This window comes from Anser brachyrhynchus, assembly GCF_964034855.1.
Source record: "Anser brachyrhynchus genome assembly, chromosome: 2".
Taxonomy (NCBI): domain Eukaryota; kingdom Metazoa; phylum Chordata; class Aves; order Anseriformes; family Anatidae; genus Anser; species Anser brachyrhynchus.
The window spans coordinates 123,126,884-123,146,375 of NC_137695.1; the positions used below are offsets into that span (position 1 = coordinate 123,126,884).

General features: G+C 36.1%; 1 protein-coding gene across 10 annotated transcripts in view; it reads right to left on the minus strand.

The window, feature by feature from the left end:
• ASPH (aspartate beta-hydroxylase) overlaps nucleotides 1-19,492 on the minus strand; it is a 115,164-nt gene that overhangs the window by 13,864 nt on the left and 81,808 nt on the right. For all 10 annotated transcript variants that reach the window (XM_080579418.1, XM_080579417.1, XM_080579416.1 and 7 more), the window contains 5 exons: nucleotides 18,263-18,399; nucleotides 12,635-12,733; nucleotides 11,845-11,934; nucleotides 7,119-7,256; nucleotides 847-982 (listed from right to left, as the gene is read on the minus strand). In XM_080579418.1, the coding sequence (XP_080435544.1) occupies nucleotides 847-982; nucleotides 7,119-7,256; nucleotides 11,845-11,934; nucleotides 12,635-12,733; nucleotides 18,263-18,399 (600 nt within the window). The remainder of the gene's footprint in view (nucleotides 1-846; nucleotides 983-7,118; nucleotides 7,257-11,844; nucleotides 11,935-12,634; nucleotides 12,734-18,262; nucleotides 18,400-19,492) is intronic.

Here is a 19,492-nt window from a genome sequence, read left to right on the forward strand (position 1 = left end):
AAACAGTCCCTTGTTTTCTACTTTGCAGAACAGCAACAAAGCTGTCAAAGAGCTGACACCAAAAGAGGTAAATAATATCATACACATTTTACAAATTATGCAACAGCAAATGCTTACATATTATAATATTAGAGTAGCCTGCCACTTCTTTGCTTTTGAATTATTTGTGAGAAGCAGGCTTTCTACCATTTTAAACATGATTCTAAAAGTATGGTTATACTTTTATTAATGATTAAGTAGATCATTAAAGTATAATCATTAAAAAGACAAAAAATGCCACCAATATGATACCATTTCAACATCTGATTATATTTTTGTATACCTTGGCTTTTAATATTTTATCTTACAGTACTCTTTCACGTGTAAAGTCTTTTAAGAAGTTCAGGTCATTCCAGTAATTGAGCCTCCCACTGCAAAGCTCAGAGACAAAACAGCAGGCTTATTAAAGCTCATATTCTATTTGCCCATACCATTTCTGAATGACGGATCTCACCTAGCTGGCAACACAATATTGAGGATATGTCTTCTTCTGCTTTTCTGTCTTCCCTCAGGCTGATCTGCACATGCATTACCATGCAAAATTTTGGCAGCTTTGCCAGGAAATTAGTATTACCCTCAAGGGATTCTTAGAAGTGCTCATGGGCTACATGGTTTAGAATTAAGAATTCTTGTTCACTGTTGCTGGGGTCTCAGACACTATTTTATCAGATCCTTTCTTCTGCAGACTTAAATAATAGGTACAGTGATTTAAAAAACTATTCCAGAAAAACTGTGTTGATATTCCTTATTACACTATATTAATGTGAGAAAGTGAAACTAGGGAAAGAGAAATACAAAATGCTTTACCTTGTTGCCATAAAGTAAACTGACTCCAGTCTCCCTTTTCTCGCAGATTCTCATCCTCAGGCAAGAAGAGGCTTTTTTTCTTATCCATCACAGCAAGCCCCTCATCCCGAATAAGTTTCCAATTTTTTTCTAAGGACTGTTGTGAGAGCCATGTTAATTCACTGAGAACTTACTGCATTTTGCTTTAGTGTCTTATTTTTTTCCCACCATTATTAACTTTTTTTTTTTTAACTTAAAAGTACTTTAAAAAAAAAGAGTTCATCATTATCAAGTTTCCTTATGTCAATTCCCTTATGACAAGTTAAGGCAGGAAACCCAACTTTCATAGTATTCTTCAGATTCAGTTACATTTGTATTGTAAAATTTCAGTAATCCCCAGCCTCTTGCAGATTAGGCCTCACTAACTTGCTTTCTGATTAGCCTAAGGGCTCTTTAACAGATCATTTTATGTTGCAAGCTAAGAAGAGTATTGATCTTCTTAAACATAGCACATGCTACCTGGAAGCACTCTTGAGACTAGAAAACTACTCACATAACCTGAAACTCCAAGTGTTGACAGAACATCCTAGTTCAAAGAGGACAAATGCAAACATGCTACTTAAGTTGACAGTTATGATTTAAACCTTCAGAAAGGTTTGCAAAGATTCACTTGCACATTCTGATGCTATTGGAAGAGATCAAATACAACTTGAAATGCCAGGTGACAATTTATGGATACAACCATTAAAAATGTGTAAGCTGCCGTGTACTTCATACATACCAAACCCACAAGACTGTGGAATTAAGATTTTTGTTCTCTGCTGCCTTAGGACATTCTACTTGTAGAAATCAGGTACATTAGAAACCTTGTATTCTACCAGTAATAAGTCATTTTAATGTTACAGGAAGATAAATGAAAAACCCACTGTGTAACAATGGATCTGGATAATAATGATGTGACTTCCATTTCTCAGCTGCTTACGTTACTCACTAAACCATATTTTTGGTGAATAGTTTTCATTTTTCCTTTGTGCTCTTGAACAAAGCGCTTCTGTAAGACACTTTCAATCAATTTCAAACTGAAAATAGGCTAAAGTGTGTTCCCACATTGCCTCTTTATATGATGCGTAAAGCTGAGTAAAACTCCAAAATCTTTGTAACACAGGTCAGACGAGGTAATATAACTGCCCCTTTTCAGCCATATGGTTATTAGCTTTTCACCATTTAAACAGTTGCATTTTCCACTTCATTTTTTTTTCAATTAAAAGTTAAGCTGATCCTGCAAAGTAGGTGGTACATTGATATATCATAAATGGTTCTGAAAACAGCCATGGCTAGAACATGATGTCTATAATACGGTGACCATCTCCCAGTACAGCAAGCCTAAAAAGGCTAAGATCTATGAAAATTAGGATTGTGCTGGTGTTATTTCAGTACTCTTTTTCTTCCTAGCAAATTGCGTTCTCTCATCCATCAGTAAAGGGGAAAAGCACTCATTGTTTTTCCTGCTGCATTCATCCTCTTCTCTCCCACTGATGAGTTCCCATAACACTCCTTTAACAATTAACATTAAGTAGAAACATTTTCAAGAATATCTTCCTAAAACTGTTTTTTTTCTGAAATGCAGGGTACAAAACAGACTGAAAATTTCCATCTAATCAGAGATGAACAGGGGAACAGCGCTGGTACTGATTCAGCACTATCGTTTCTACACAAGGAAATACCAGCTTGCATACCTGAATTTGTACTGGCTGCAGAAGAGAAAGAAGAAATGAAGAAGAGAAAGAGAAATGAAAAACTTGCATTTATATAGGTTTCAATTTAAACTGATACAGATCAACAAAATTGGAAAACTTTGAAAGACATTACAAGTGCTTCTCTGTTTCCTCTAACTCCTAACCCTTCTCCTGAAAAACAAGAAGGTAAGAAGGAGCTTTCACCCACACAAACAAAAAGATGCATGAACAGCACTGGTGGTGCAAGGAGATGCACATAATGGCAGCTTTGTCACCTCTAAATTTTCCACAAGTGACAGGCTGAAAGTCAACCTGCAAAGTTGTGTGTTTGTCCTTGCCTTTTAAAGCTCCTTCCCTAGTACACTGGATACAAAGCAATTTGAATACATATCATTGATTTTGAGCCAGCTCTTCAACGGTTTTAGATACAACTGCCACTGAAATCAATAGTCTCTCTGTACTCATGAGAAACTGGACCCCCACCTGTAACACATACTGATAATGCTTTACTATGAGCGATAGGCAACTCCTATGTAGAAAGGAAGGGGAGAGTTACACGGGTTCAAACACAGCTCAGCCTTGATATCCCTGATTTTACAGACTCTTAGGCCAACATCAAAGGGCAGGAATGGATAACACCATTAAAACATAGTGGCTAAGTCCAGGACGTGGACTTCAGGCTACTGAACCAAGAGCTAGCATCTACAGAAAAAAAGCTAAATACGCTCATGCTGCATAATATGTAGGGACGCAAGCCTCAGGCTGCAACAGATTCATATTGTGTTTGGTGCAAATCTTGATTTCAAGTGAAGAATCAGGTGGCAAGCAGCACTTGGAGCATATGTACTTGTTTCCTACCAGCTGATTCCCATAAACCTCCATATGGCTTTTTAAACACAGTTCCTAACAATAATGTAAGTTTACAGTTGCTTTACATCTGGTAATAGTGTAGATTTTATTGGCAAAGAAATTATTGTATTTAAATAGGGATTTCTTAATATTGCTTTATTTTTATGTGTGACTGTATTATATCAAAAAATCCTTATTCTGTGCTGTCAAACCTTTTTCAAGGTATGGTCATAAATGCCACAGACAGAGATTAAGAGTTTACTACCCCTCACGTGAGGCATAACTACTGACCACATGTGCATTTCAATCCATTGGACTATAAAATAAAATCATGGTAGTGTCTCCACTCCATTTCACTTTGTTACCAATACAGAGTAAGAAAGTATTCATGACCGTTACAGTGCATTGGCTGGGGACCTCCAACACCTCTGGGCAAAGGTCAGTATTTAAAGCCATCCCAAATAGGGTCCTTGCACTAATCTGGTCACTCACAGTGGTTAAACATCAGCATGCATAAGCATTATCTCTGCTCTTTTCAACACAAGGCTTCCTTAAGGCATCCAGCCACACTTTAAATGCACAGTTTAGTTAATTTTTGCCATCAAATATGAAGGTTTAGATTTTAGTAGCCAAACAATTGAGCCCTAGCTGTCAGTCTACAGAAAACATCATGGATTGTGCTGTTGCCAGTACTTTCATTCTCTTTCTGTGCTTTTCTTGCTGCACTTGAAATTTTTAACTAATAAAATCTAAACAATCAATGAAAATTGATGATACATGATCTACTTTAATCAATAAGCTATTCACGGTAGTATGCTGTTGGCAAAGCATCCTCTGGGTCATTTCCAAAATCAAAAGACACAACATAAAAAAAGGACAAATTTACCTAGGTCATTTTCTATGCATTGTTTTCAGCCTGGTGAAAAGTGTCTAGGATCCAATAGCTTTGTGCTGCTTTTATTTATTCATTTATTAACTGAGTACCAGAATACAAAAGAATGCTCTACCAAGGTTCCATAAAAGATACCAGAGATGATGCAATGACTCTGTAACACTTGCAGAAGAAAGCTAATTGCCCCAAGGGAGGAGGATAGGTTTTCTAAGATAAAAGCAAGGTTTCCTTTTAGCTGAGCTCAAACAAGAGTTTCTTGACTCTCCAAAGTCCTGAACTACCATAGATCAGAAAATTAGCAGAACACATCTACATAAATCACTTGATATGTTTCCTAATTTAAAGGTTTATAGTTTCCGTTCTCTGAGAAATCAGGCCCTCCTTCCCATTCTTTCAAGAAAACTACAAAAATAACATAATAACACAACACACAAAAAAATTAAGCATTAACAGGCAGCGAGAGAGATCTACTGCTGCCAGCATAGTAACATTAACCAGGATTTACCACCATCATACACCTCCTTTTAAGTGTTATTGAGACATTCTCATTCTTTATAACATAATCAAGCCAGGTCTGTGCTCTAACACGTTACTGACTACAGCTGTGCTGGTTAACAGAATGAGCAAAGACAGAGCTATCAGAGTATGGCAGAGAACCTTTAGCATCGCCTCTGCTAGCCACAAATAAATCCTCCATTAGCACTGTTAAGCTACCAAAATATTGAAAGGAGTTTGTTCATATTCAACAACAAATGGTGAAATACAGGGAGAGAGGGTCCAGGCTTCCAATGCTTTGTCCTTCATGGAGAAATTTTCAATGTCAACTTCCATCATTTGGATTTGGAAGCATTTCCCACACATTCTGCACGAATGGAAGAGGAATGTAAAGAGATGAAGTAGCAAGAAATAATTGCTGGTTGTTTTTTGCTGTGCGGAATGTAGATTTTTTTTTTCTTAATAACTAAAGCACATACAGAGGCTTGAATGTTTCAGAAATCAATAAAACAAATGTCTTCAAAGATTGTTTCTACTTTGTGCAGAATGCTACTTCAAATTTGCACTTGCAAGTGTTTATCAGTATTAGAATTGAGCCTGCTCTCTTGCACAAATTCAAGTACTTTTTGAGTTATGGGGGAAACACAACAATGCAAATATATATATTTTTTCTGATAACTTATAGTTTGGATTTATACTTTCAACTTTGAAAGGTATCTTGAAAAATGTAAAACTTGTTGGCCCCTCATATTGAGATACATATGTAAATAAATCAGCAGTCAGACTTGATGACCTTACTAATAAAACACATAAAATTTAACACAAAAACTCTTAGTACAATGGAGTAAAGAAGCTTCAAACGCAGCAGTTCCAGTTTTATTTTTCAAATTCTTATTTTGGTATACTGAATAAGAAACATTAAAGCAGCACCTATGAGAGGCAGTTTTGCTGTGGAGATCAGGGTGAATTTCTAACTATGTGGTTCATCTAAAATGTTCTTCTACGAGACATGCAGAATGCTGATCCAAACCAAGTCCTCTACATATGATCCCATACACCTGAAAAAAATTCTTTCAAGGTGGAGCCCTGGCCATTTTATAATAGGAAATTCAATTTTTTTCATCCTTCAAAGCTGACTGTCGCTCCCACCAATGGCGGGGGGGGGCACACACCTTTACCTCTGTGATTTAGAGGTTTGGATGCTCTACATGTAAGTGTCACTAAAACATCACTGCAGACACCTTTAAAACATTATTAATATGATATGCATTCTTTTCCTTTTGTTTGGCAACAGTACAAGAGGCTCCAAGTCCCTCTACCTCCTTTATGTCAGGAAGTACTTATTTTTACACATACCTCAAGAATGAGTCGAACACATGCACGTTTCAAATTTTACCACATGCTAGTCCACAAAGCTTTTTTTTTTTTTTCCAAGAGTGAGATTACAGTTGAGTAATTACTCTTTAATCTAAGTTTCCTAACCTCATTTATACTGCCATCAGAACCATAACAAGGAGTAAACTTTTTAAATTTCTTTAAAAATAATAATTCTTTCACAGTAGGTTTCTAACATGTTATGTAACTAAGCATAATGAAACAAACACACTGAGTGAAACTGTCTCTTCAAAGAAGCATTTGTTTTTAAATTATTTGTGCAGAAGAATTTTGTTAAACCACGTTAATATTCAAAGCATATGCAAAATGGGTACTTCCTCCCCTTTTAAAAAAAATTATTACTGTTATTATTATTTTCAAATTATGAAAGATTTGCCTAGGGATCTCTAGTTTCAAAAATATGCAATTTTGAAAATATAAATTATTACTATGAATAGTAAACAAACTACATGTTTTATATCAAATAGAATTTTAGTTCTTTAAAGTTTTTTTATGTCATTATCTTTTGCTGAATCCATCACCGGGAGACAAGTTTACACTTGTTTATCTTATGCAATTAAGAGATCCCAAAGAAGTCACCAAGTATTATATAAGGGACAAAGAGCACAGCTTTTTCTGACTAAGTAAAAAATTCACAATGGATGTCCCAGCCATTAGCAGAGTTTGACATTATTTTGCATTTAAAACATTGCAGTAGTCTACCATGAAAATTTTGTATTTAGTAATGTCCTCATCATCAATTATTAAAACATCTAAGCTCATTTTATAGTATCTTAGTTAAAACTTGGGCTCAGTCTGAGACTGGTGTATGGTACTCACAGGCAACAATTCAGACCTTATGAGTATTTTCTCTGCTTTGCACCTTACATTACAGTTGTTATTAAAAAAGAAAAGAAATAGAAGTAAACAGAAACAAACACCCTTACCTTCACCAGTTCAGTATAACCAGTTTCCCTCGCTGTCCACCAAGGCTGAGCTTTCAGTCCCTTGACGTTGTAGAGGGAGCGCTGCCAGACCGATGCAAAATGACCTCTTTGATATCCAAGTTCATACCACTTGTATGCCTAGGAGATTGCATTTGTTATCAAACAAATTCATATCAGCTAACATGCCATAGAAAAACTTAGGCTCCTTTGGTAAGGTAATAGGCTATCTATTTGGATGCTGGGGATATCCTCCTAACGTACAGTAATAAGGGGGAAAAATAGGGGGGAAAAAATGAAAATCAACAATCCTAAAAACCAACAATCCTAAAATACATCAGTCAGACACAGCTGTCTGGCTCAACATTAGCAAAACAGGATAATCTCACAGTCATTCACACCACAATATCGGTTAGTAACCTAGGTGTTCTCCTTGGACTTGGGAGATACAATTGTTTGTCTTCTTGGTCAGCCCTGGTTTCTCAACGCTTCATTTTTACCTATGAATTAAAGATTTAATTTAATAATTTAATAAAAATTAAATGGCTCCCTTCTACTACCAACAGGGATGCTGTGGCAATGAAAACAGTGCTGACTTTGTTATATGATTGCATATATACTTCTGAGTTTTCTTTAAATATTTGTTCTCACACCAGAACTGAGCTGATGCTACTCATTTTGCTTATTTCCCCCGTATTTCATGTAGTAAAAGCTTACTGACGCTCAATGCCAGGCCTTAGTTCATCTCACTCTCCCTTTCCACAACTTGCTTTACCATTCTATATCAGCTGCAAAAGGAGCTCCTGCAAAGAAAGCAGATAATGCTTGGAAAGAAGAGGTCAAACAAGAGTAACAGTGGTCCATGAACAGAGGAAGCTACATACAAATATCTCCCTCCTGTCCAGCATTGCTTTTTTTTTTTTTTAAAGACAATGCAAAAACAAAAATAATAATAATAATAAAAAAAAAAAAAAAGATATGCCAGGTCAGCTAAGCAGGGAGATAGAAGGACAAGAAATTCAAAACAGGAAAGAAGCAGGCAGCAATTTCCATTCTAAACAGAAATCATCCAAAAACCTCATTACCTGGGATCGTCCAGAGTCCCTCTCTAGCTATACAACTTGAAATTCACACCTTCCCTTTCCAAATCTCCTTCAGCGAAGTGTCACACATCCAAACTCAGACCAAGCTCTCCCACTTCTTCACCTAATCTGATATTTATTGTCTCGCTCCACATTAGACAGCCTATAATATCAATTTTGTACTTCCAGTTCGTACTCTCCCACACATTATTATTCTTTCCCTGGCTGTACCCACCTCCTTGCCAAGTTCTCAAAAGAAAAGAAAACAAACAAACAAAACACACACACACACAAAACCAAACTCTACACTTTTCTTTCCAACAGGAACTTGCAAATCTGGACTAAACAACTGAAAAACACTATCCCCAACAGTCCTCTTGTATGGTAGTTCCCCTGCATGACTATTTATTACTTGCATTTCAGAGTCCCTTCTTCTATTCTAATTCAAGAGCAAATGCCAGTTGTTCATTCATCTGCCCACATTTGATACAAAGGCTAAAAAACTATTAAAGGCTTACTGAGGCAAAAAGCACAATACTAACTTTTAAGTTAAGAAGAATCACCTCATGTATGTGTGTTAATGGAAAGTAAAATGTACAACCAAATAAGCCTATTCTAGGAGAAGACATTCATATCTGCATATTATTTATGCCCTCCTTGAAGCCAGTAAAGTAGAAGTAAAACCAAAATATTTTTTGGATACAAGCTGTCATGAGAACACTGTGTCTTACTATGACTTACTTAGTATTAGCAATCATACAGTAAAGTAAACAAAAACTACTGAAAATTCTTCACATAACAGATTATTTCTAAAAAAAACCTCGAGTGTCATCTTATACATTTACCTATAGATCTTTTCTTTCAGATACAAGGTAAGAAATAAGTTATGGTATTTTTGTTTTCAAATATTTGCATAACCTTTTATACTGTAACCATAGATTATTTTTGAGAGTCTAAATTTTCTCCAAGCTTTCAGAGAATGTGGTACTCTGATATTTATGACTATTGAAGTATGAAGGAAAGGTTGCAGTAGAATGTTGTCTTACTCTATGTATCTGAAGTAAGGAAAAGCACCGTGGATAAACAGAATAACAGCAGACAATATAGAAGATTTCATCTTTTTCTCTAAATAAGCTTCTTAAAATGTATTGGTCAAAAAAATTACATATTACCTTTGGGTAATACACAGTATATCTATAAAGCTTGATCATATCTTGGTTAAGCCTCTGAAATGGAAGCATTATGACTTATAGTATACGTTCCTCAAGACATAAGTTGTAATAGCAATGGGGTAACAATAGATTGTTTAGGCTCACTGTATGAATTTATTTGCAGTGTTTGGAGTTAGCTCAAATGAGAAGGGGGGTGAATTGCTTCTCTCAGCCACTGACAGATAAGTATGAATGTTGCTGTTCTTTAAGATCCATCAGCTATAATCATTATATATAATATTGTTAATCCTTATTTATTAGAAGAATTGTACTATGAGATTGCCTTTGACGGTATAGGGTACAATTATCCCACTCATCCTTTCCAGTCCTGAGTTTCCATAAAAGAACCTTTCTCTTCACATGCAGATCTTGGCAGTGGAAAGACTAAATAATGACCACTGTCCTGTACAGGACAGACACAAGAGTATATCTTATTTGCCAGGAAATAAATTGTCTGATAAGCATTCAATTCATACATTCTCTGTGAACAACACTTTGTTCTGCAATACCTTCTACAATGTATTCTGTTGTTGTTTTAATCAATTTGGCACTTTACCAAATTATAGTTGGAAAGGTTATATACTCAATGCTGTTTCCCTACAACTTACCAAGACCACTTTCATAATTCCTAATTTAGCTCTAATAGACGAATATCTACCTTCAGCAAACCTTCAGTGATAGCAATTTTACATGTTGCTTGAATATTGATCTGTCTCCTTGATTAAATCTTTAAGTTCAGTAAGCCTATGAAGGTCAGTTAAAAAAAAAGTTTTAACTTCCCACAGATAAATTTAACAGTCTCCACTATCCCAAGAAGTTCATTTGCCATTGAATAAAGCTTCTTCTACAGAAGATTTGACCATCAAGTCCATAAACATTAACACATAGTTATCTCAGGGATTGCGCTGATGTATGTTAATTACATCTGTGTGGTATCTTTAGTGAAATTTTGTAATGGGATGCTCTAGGCTTAATCATTCAACCCGGAATATGCCATGGAAGTATTAAGGGATTTCCTTTTTGGTTTTCTGTTAAGACAAGGACAGACAATGATGTGGGGTGGGGTAGGGGTGAAGGAGAGAAAGAAAGATAGATAAAGCAGACTCTGTGTAAAATGAGGCCACCTAATTCTCACTTGAAAATTAACTTTTAAATTCAAGAAACTTCATTGGAAGAATATTTTACTGTAATTTCAAAGAAGGTGATTTAACTTAGAATTCAGGTATGGCTACATTCCAATATTCTAGACATATAATCTGTTTAAAGTGTACTAAAAGTTCCACATTCTACGTATATGAAAATAATTTGATGAACTAGGCTCAAGAAAGAACACATACGTAGGCTTTATGACAGTCCCTTTGTCTGATTTGTTACTGGAGAACTGCCTATTTACTGGTCCAAGACACTAGGTGACCCTGCTTGAGCAGGGGGGTGGGACTAGATGATCTCTGGAGGTCCCTTCCAACCTCAATCATTCTGTGATTCTGTGAAGTGGTCAGCATTCTTTACAGTATTTTACCTATCGATATTTCAGATGTACTACTAGAAAACTAGTTAAGCAACAATTTTCATATTTCTTACCACTATACATTTTTGTTTTTTTCACATTTTTCACCTGTGCACAAGGGTGGCTTTTTTTGTTGTTTTGTTGTTTTTATTAAATTCATGCCCATAGTGTAGCTCATTACCAGCAAGAGTTTTCAACAAATGCCCTTTGCTTCTCGACTGTGACAGTAGCACTAATTCACACATTCAAATTTGGCTTTCCTCAATTAATAAATTAGAAAAGCTTATCGTTTCCAGTAGCATATATTTGTATTGGGCAAAAGATCTGCTGAACAAATTTCTATTTTTCTGATCTGTTTATGAATTCAATGTTTGAACAAGTATCATAACAGCCCACACATTCAGTCCTTTTACGGTCTTTTTGTATCACAGACATTGATGCTCATGGCCACTTTGGGAAAGAGAGAATGTTTACAGAACACTTATCAGAGTTATGAGAGAAATTCTATATAGTGACATATTTAAGCCACTGCATTTTGACTCTGGTGGAAAAATCTTTGTCAAAAAGTGGTAGGAGCAGAAAACAGACTTCAAAAATGCATTCAACGAATTTCTGATTTTTTAGTGTGTGCGTGCGTGTTTCTCCATCCCTTGGTACTAATAGCTCCATGTAAGCTTCAATAGTTTTGGCTAGTTCTATGGAAAAATAAGGGATGCTAAGAGATTGTATAACCATGCAAATGGCAGGTTTTATTGTTGTTGTTGGTTTGGTTTTCTGCTGTTGCTTATCTTGACCTCTACACACACGCTGGATTGTTATTTCAAAGGGACTAATGACTTTTCGACATTGGGCCCGTGCTGTAAAGTTTTTCTGGATTCTGCAGTCCACCAGAAATTCAGACTTATATTAAGACCGTATTAAATGTGTACCTCTTTGTCTCCTATTCTCTGCAAGGCATCTCCCAGATGAAAGTAAAAGCGTCCATCATCTGTGCCAGGGTCACCAGACTCCAGTCCTTCCTAAAATAATAATAGCAATAAAACTAATAGTAACAATTATAATAATACATATGTAAAATAATGTTTAAAAGAATTTTAATAGGACTTTCAACAGTGTTCACTTGGTCACTGTATACAGTTTATCAACTCTATTCAAGTGACAGGCTATGAAATTGGCTATAAAATATAACTACCATGGTAACTAGGAACTTAGGTTGAATTAATACAACGTATGAGTAAAAAGCCACTGACAAATTCTATCGGTTTGCCAAATCCCCCATTCACTCCAAGACAGAGGTGTATTCAAAGACTGATACTTGACCCCAACCCTATATACAAGCATTTTAGAAAGATGGCTATTTTAAATTAAGCTTTTATTTGTAGTATTTCTCTCCAAACACTCAAACATATACATGTCCTCTCTGGATCTTTCAAGAACCTTTACTTTGCAGCATATTGCCAGCCTCAAAAGAATTTGAGAATCATAGCTGTGTGTTTAGGGTTATCTGACTAATAAAACAGTTACTTGATATTTATGAATTGATAAATATCAGTATACAACTTGTTCCAGTTTGTTGGCAGTGATAGAGCAATACAACACCAATGCTTAGCTTAAACTGTAATTTGTAATTAAAATGCTTCTAGCTTGGCACATTTTATACATTCTGATTATGTTTTTCTACCGGTAAAAGATCTACTTTAAATGAGAAAAGAAAAATACCTTTAGATAGGGTATGCTCTCTGCTATCTTGTTTTCTGCCTTCAGGATGAAGCCATAATGTACTTTGGCAAAGCCATCATTTGGAGCCAGTCGTAGAACCTGTTTGAGCGCAAATGAATTAAATACTCGTGCAAGAATCTATAAAAATCAACAAATCTGTGTACATACTACTATTTAGTGATGCAATGAAATTTGCTTCCATCACTGACACTCAGATAAATTCTTGGCTTGCCTGTACTTCTACTCTTTCATTTATATCTTTCTCCAGAATAGCCTATTACAAGACAAATTTTGAAGTCTCATAAATAAAATTATTCCAACTGGCACCTCTGAATTGCATTATTTTCTTCTTGTCTCTACTTCTCTACCTCCTCTCTTGAGTTAGAGCATACTAAGTTATAGAATTAACACCATTAATTAACACTTACTATCCCAGGTTTGTCTAATGTAAAAGAAGGCAGTTGCTCTTTGGACAAGTCTACAGCACATTCATGGGAAGCATAATGTAGCAATATACCTGAAATAGTTTAAAATTAGACAGGTTTATGCTGGTGGCAAACTAGTCTTGGCAACAGAGAATATACGATGCTTAGAAGCACAGTAGCTGCTATTTAGAAACACACTGTGAAATAATGCTTGTATCGCGAGATGGGACTGTACAGACCCTGGGAATGTAAAGGCCATTCTCAGCACGACAGTAAACTGGATCACTCATTTGGAAGAGCTCACATTTTCTTGGCCAAGAGAAAACTATCAGAAGGTAATGTAAGGACTAATAGGGTACCTCAGGTGATTCAGTGTGCTTTCACTTTTCCAGAAGGTGATGGATAAATTATTCTTCTATAGTTGTGTGCTGCATTCTTTGACTAAGACCTACTGTGCTCAGTTAAGCTGTAAGATTTTGTACCCTGAATGTCTAGGTCAACATTTAGATAATATCTGAGTTACAAACTAACTTAGATAACTTTGCAGAAAAGGAAAACCCATAAGCAAATAAGAAATCTGATGTTAGTTAAGCACAGATGGGAATTTCACGGATATTGTGTAAAAGAAAGATTTCTGAGTACAGGGAAAGCTGTAGGAAAGGATCACCGTATGGGGGTGTATTTCAGAGAAAGGAAGTGTGAAGCTGGCTGGTCTGAGTTCTGAAACATACTCCCAACAATAATAGGATAATTTAAGATCATCTGGTCTGCCTCAATCAAGTGGGAAATTACAGAATGTCTTGATGTACTTTCCAGCTCCACATTTTTATGGTGTGTGTGTATGTATATATATATATATGAATATATAAATATGTTACATAATATAATATATATGCATATTCAGCATAATTTGTAGTTCCATCTGATATCAATTATGTGGTCAAGATCTGTTCCTAAACCTCCTCTCTCCTCAAAATAAGGATGGACATTTTAATCAGGAGAGATCCTCAGTTTGTGAGGATCTGTACAAGTGCCTGGGAGCGACTGGAGGTCAGTCAGGGGCTGATACCTGCTGACTGTCTAGCACAGTTACTAAATAAAAAACAAGGGACAGGAGCAATTTTTCCTGTCTAAATTCATTTTTGAAGCTACCAAACTTATGCCATGCATAAAATGTCTGCATACATTACAGCCATTTCCCTCTGCCTTTTCTAGTCACTGTCTAACCTAATTCTTCAATCAAAATAATTACAAGCAATCCCATAACAAGTCCTCTGGGCAAATTTCTCTGCTTTCTCAAACCTTATTACACACAGGCTACATCTGAGCAAAAACAAGATCATCACTATGTTGGTATAAATGCTGTGAGTTAAAAATAGCAGTATTTCTTTTTTTTTTTTCCCCGAAAATAAGCTACTATGAAGGAACAATCATTTTGAGAATCTGATGTCTATAATACAGCACTTTATTAGCAAAAAATGAACTTGGCAATTCATCATAAGGATGAGCTTGACCACTAATATGATACCACCCTAAGAATCTTATACTTTTTGACTAAAGTATTTTGTGTAGGATCATTTTGATCCACAAATCTGTACCTGCAGGGTGAAATAAAAATGACTGACAGAAACATTTATTAACCATATAATTTCATTACATTTCCTTTAACTATAGGATAAAGCTATCTGATTAATTAAGACAGAATAGAATTTTCTATATTACAGTTCATTTAAACCATGCCGAGTTGCATTAAGGCAAGATCTACATTCAGAGCCCCTAAAGAGAACTGAAGAGAAACAATCAGCAGAAATTACACTGGAAGTATTTAATGTAAATTGTATTACTCTGTTGCTGTTGCTGCATGCAATATTAATTATGTTTAAAAATAAGTTTTACTAAACTGCTCATTGCCCATTAAATATTAATCATGAATATAGAAATTAACCTCTGGGGCTATCAATGGCTAATTAGCCATGGTAGAGTACTGTGTTTGTGTAGATATTTTTCTTCTGGTACCTGAGATAGTTCATTCAGAGCTGTCTTATGTGTGTCTATGCACTGCTGCACTGAGGTCTTGCAGCCATGCATCCTCAATGCAGCAATGCTCAGAAGAGCAGGCAAAAAAAAAGTGCAAAGGTCACTTAGTCTGCTAACAAAGTTCTCTCCCACAGTGTTTTATCACACTCTGTAGATCTCTGAAAACAAAAATAGCTCTAAATTCTATGAGGACTACTGTTAACATAATGTTTCCATATCTCTAAGCATAATGTTCAAAAAGAAAATATGTTAATACTTGGCAAAATGGAAATCCTCTCCAGTTGGAAACCATTTTCCATTTGCTGTTCAGCAGAAAGTCTGGCAAAGGCATACTAGAAAAGTGTATTTTGTATCAGTTAAATTATACTATACTACAGCTGTAAGTACACAACTCTTGAAGTTCAGCATTTTATATACTTCACTTCTAAAGCTAAGAGAAAGAAAATACTTTTGAAATAAAAAACTAATCATAACACTTCAGCTGCAAAGACAAAGTGGGTAAAACAGTTTTAAAATGATTTAATTGGTTCCCAGTATTTAAATCTGGCTATACAAAAAAAAAAAAAGCTAGCTATTAAATGTAAAGCAGAAAGTTTTCATTCATTAGGATTCCTTGGGCATCTATTCATCTATTGCATTTCTTAGAGATAACGTCAGCTAGTTAGTCTGGTTTGAAACAGTGATGTAATCCCAAAGTAAAAGAGAGTGCCTGTGAAGAGTCTAGCCAGTTATCAATCATAGAATGGTTTGGGTTGGGAGGGACCTTAAAGATCATTTCATTCCAACCCCCCTGCCATAGGCAGGGATGCCACCCACTAGATCAGGTTGCCTACGGCCTCATCCAATCTGGTCACAAACACCTCCAGGGATGGGGCATCCACAGCTCCACTGGGCAACCTGTGCCAGTGCCTCACCACCCTCTGAGTGAAGAATCTCCTCCTAACCTCTAATCTAATTCTCCCCTCTTTTAGTTTAAAGACATTGTTAGCCTATGCATAACATACAGACAACACTGAATTTAGACCAAACTGTTACAGCATGAAGCAAAGGAAGACATCGATACCTTTTACAGAAGAATCTAGCAGACTCACTGCAAATGGGAAATCTGGAGGCTAGATCCTCCTGCACAGAAAAGTGTCCGACTGCTCTTTTTGCTCCTCAGGCAAGTTCACAAGTACCACATACAAAAGTTAGACAACAACAAAGAAAGGAATTGGAATCAGCAAGAAGCAGAGCCTATAGTTGAACATGAGGTATTTTCTCTTTAGGATGGGTCCTGAGCTCTGCCCTCTCTTCCTAAATGGCCATGCCCTTTGCGTTAAGAAGTACTTGAATAAAGTGCATGAACATCCTTACAGCGGAAACCAGAACTGAGGATTCTTAAATACTGGAGGCATCTACTCTGCAGCACTGGGTTTAAGCTCTTGTCTGTGCTATCTTTTATTTCCTATCAGATGACTAATTTATTCTATGCTAGTGAGAAGAAGGGCTTAACCACACTAAAAAAGTTTCCCAGGTTTTTCAAAAATCATGAGAAGAGGAAGATGTCTCCTGGAGGTCAGCAGAACAACTTTTCATAGTTTACTGACACTTTATTGACTAGGCACAGGGCCTCAGCACCTATGGTAGGAGCTCCAAACCATATGTCAATCACTTTCTAATTAAGCATTGCAACAGCTGAGTGAAGCACTCAAGAGCAGACCATATGGTCCCTGAGCAATCTGCCCAAAATCACTTAAGAAGCTTTTGGTATAACCAAGAATAAAAGCAGTTGCACATGAGATTCTGCCTGTTTCCTTGGCCATATTTCCTTTCACAAAATTCTTCATGTAAATTTATCGCTAATTACAACAAAGGAAAAAAAAAAACACATTCATGTGTTAGAATTCATTCTGAGGAAAAGTCAGAATATGGATAAAATCTGCACAATTTCTAAAGAGTATACATCCAAATCCTTTTAAAAGATATTTATTTGTTGCTCTTCTACAAGGGCAGAACATCACTATGATCTATTTCATTGGCTAATGAACTGCAACAAAGAGTAATTATACTGGACAAAATCTATGAAGCAAGTTAAACAATATATTGGAACCAGACCAGTTCTTATTTCGCATACCTATTCTTAATCAGAGCAGCGCACACTTTTTCTGAAGTATACCAAACTCAATATCAGTTACACAGCAAACTCATTACCTTCTTCCAATTATAAAAAATCCTATGATTATTGATTTTGAGAAATCCTAACATCTACATTGTTTGCACCAAAATACCGAAAAGTTGCAAAGGAAAACCTTTCCCTAAAGGAGTTTTGTTTGTTTGTTTTTTACATTCCTTGCAGTCTGAGAAGCAGGTTTTTGTTAATATAATCAATCTTTAAAAGACAACATTTCTAATCCTCAGAAAAATTTTGACAGCAGGCCAAAATTATTGTACAGAAGTGCACTACAGAGGGACCTACAAAGTAGCCAAAATAAAGCAAACAGTATTCTGGAAACACCTGCAACTGTCAGATGAGCTTGAGAAAAAATGGTATTATTAGGGTTTGACTCCTGCTTCCAACCATGCAGCTAAATGTCCTACTTCCCTTTGAGAAACCATCTGATATAAGAATCCCCTCAGACTTCCAGATGTGGGGAACTGAAAACTGGGCCTTTATTCTCAGGAGGTGGTACTAATCATGCTGACTTGTCCTCAGTCTACGTAACCAGTCAATTACAGAACTGCTCCTGTACTAAACAAGCATTGGAACAAGTGTGCCAACATCAACAAGATCATCTCTGATCAGGTTCTGATAGCTTTTGCTCTACCAGTTACATCAAGTTCTGCATCTAGTTTGAGAGTTTCCAGATGGCAATGGGGTTTTAACCCTTCCTGGCAGTGAACTTTCTTCCACAGTATAGAGGACAGCGATATAAATCCAATGAACAAGCCACACTACAAGCATCACGAAAGGAAACAACAAGAAAGGTTAAAAAAAAAATGTTGCCTACGATCCTGAAAAAGCCACATGATAAATAGCTATGAGAGTACTCAACCACTTTATTCACATGGATAAAGATAGCGTTCCTGTAAAATGTTTCACAACTAAAGAAGTTAAAAGCAGGCAACCTTTAAAAAGAACGTATGAATGTACATCATTTTTTCCTTAGCTAAAATGGAAGCTCACCTCTTCATACACTTTCTTGGCATTGCTGTTGTCTCCTATCAGGAGGTAACCAACACCAAGGTCATTCTTGAATGATGTATCACTGGGAAACAGATGAACTAATTTCTGTAGAGTAACCAGGGAACTTCTCATGCGACCTAATTTGATTGAACAAGACTTCATTACAGCTATGGTTATGAGTAACAGTAGTAAGATGCACAACATCTAGAAAAACACAAATCAGTGCCAGATGTTCCATTTTCACTAGAGATCACAAGGCAGAACTTGAGAAAAGACTTATGCAGATAGGAGTACATTCAGCTGCTTGGCTGTCACACGGGATGTAGTCATACAAGGAATACTTTAGGTAATCACTCAGAATGCATATCCTGCAGTGTTATGGTAGCCTCTAGTGGAGAACAGTTCACAGTGTAGCTGTAACATTATTTAAGCTTTGGTTGCTCTTTCATATGTAGATGTCAAAGTGCTCAACAAAACCAGGTAAACATATCAAAACAAACAGTCTTAATTAACTTAAGTAATTAAACACTTTTTAAAATGATGTGACAATTACACTGAAATTAATCATGATTTACATGTTTAAAATTAAATACATGATTCATCAGCTTCCTAGATGAGGTATTACGAACAGCAAAATCAATATAAATTGATACTAAAACCCACTACATAGGAACAGAACTCTTCTCCCACTGAAATCTGCTGTGCTTTATGTTCTGATCAGCACTTCTGGCACATCACAGAACCGAGATCTAAACTTTCAGATGTATTCACTACATTTCATTACTTCATTTTTAGAGTTCCAACTTCAGATTTTCACTCCCTGACAAACACACCTCAAATATAGCTCATTTTGACTGGGTATTTCAATATTAACCACTTCTTAACATGTGGCTTTTCAATCTATGGCTGGACATTCAAAACATACACGCTCAAAAACATTAGAAAGTGGTATTTCAAGAGGTCATGCTGGACATCCCTTTGTCTCTGACAGAGATTCATTGATAGGTTTGTATTTTGGAGCTTTTATCAGTGATACTGTGATAAAACACTTGTGTGATCGCCAGGACCAAGTTTTCCTATTTTTCTTTAGAGGAAACTGCAATGTAAACAAGAGATGTGAGAATAGGATCTGCTAAGGAAAAACATGAAATGCAGGTATCAGTAGGCAAAGTTAGCTGCTTTGCTAAAAGCAAAAAAGGTATGCAGATGAAACCCATGTAAAAAGCCACC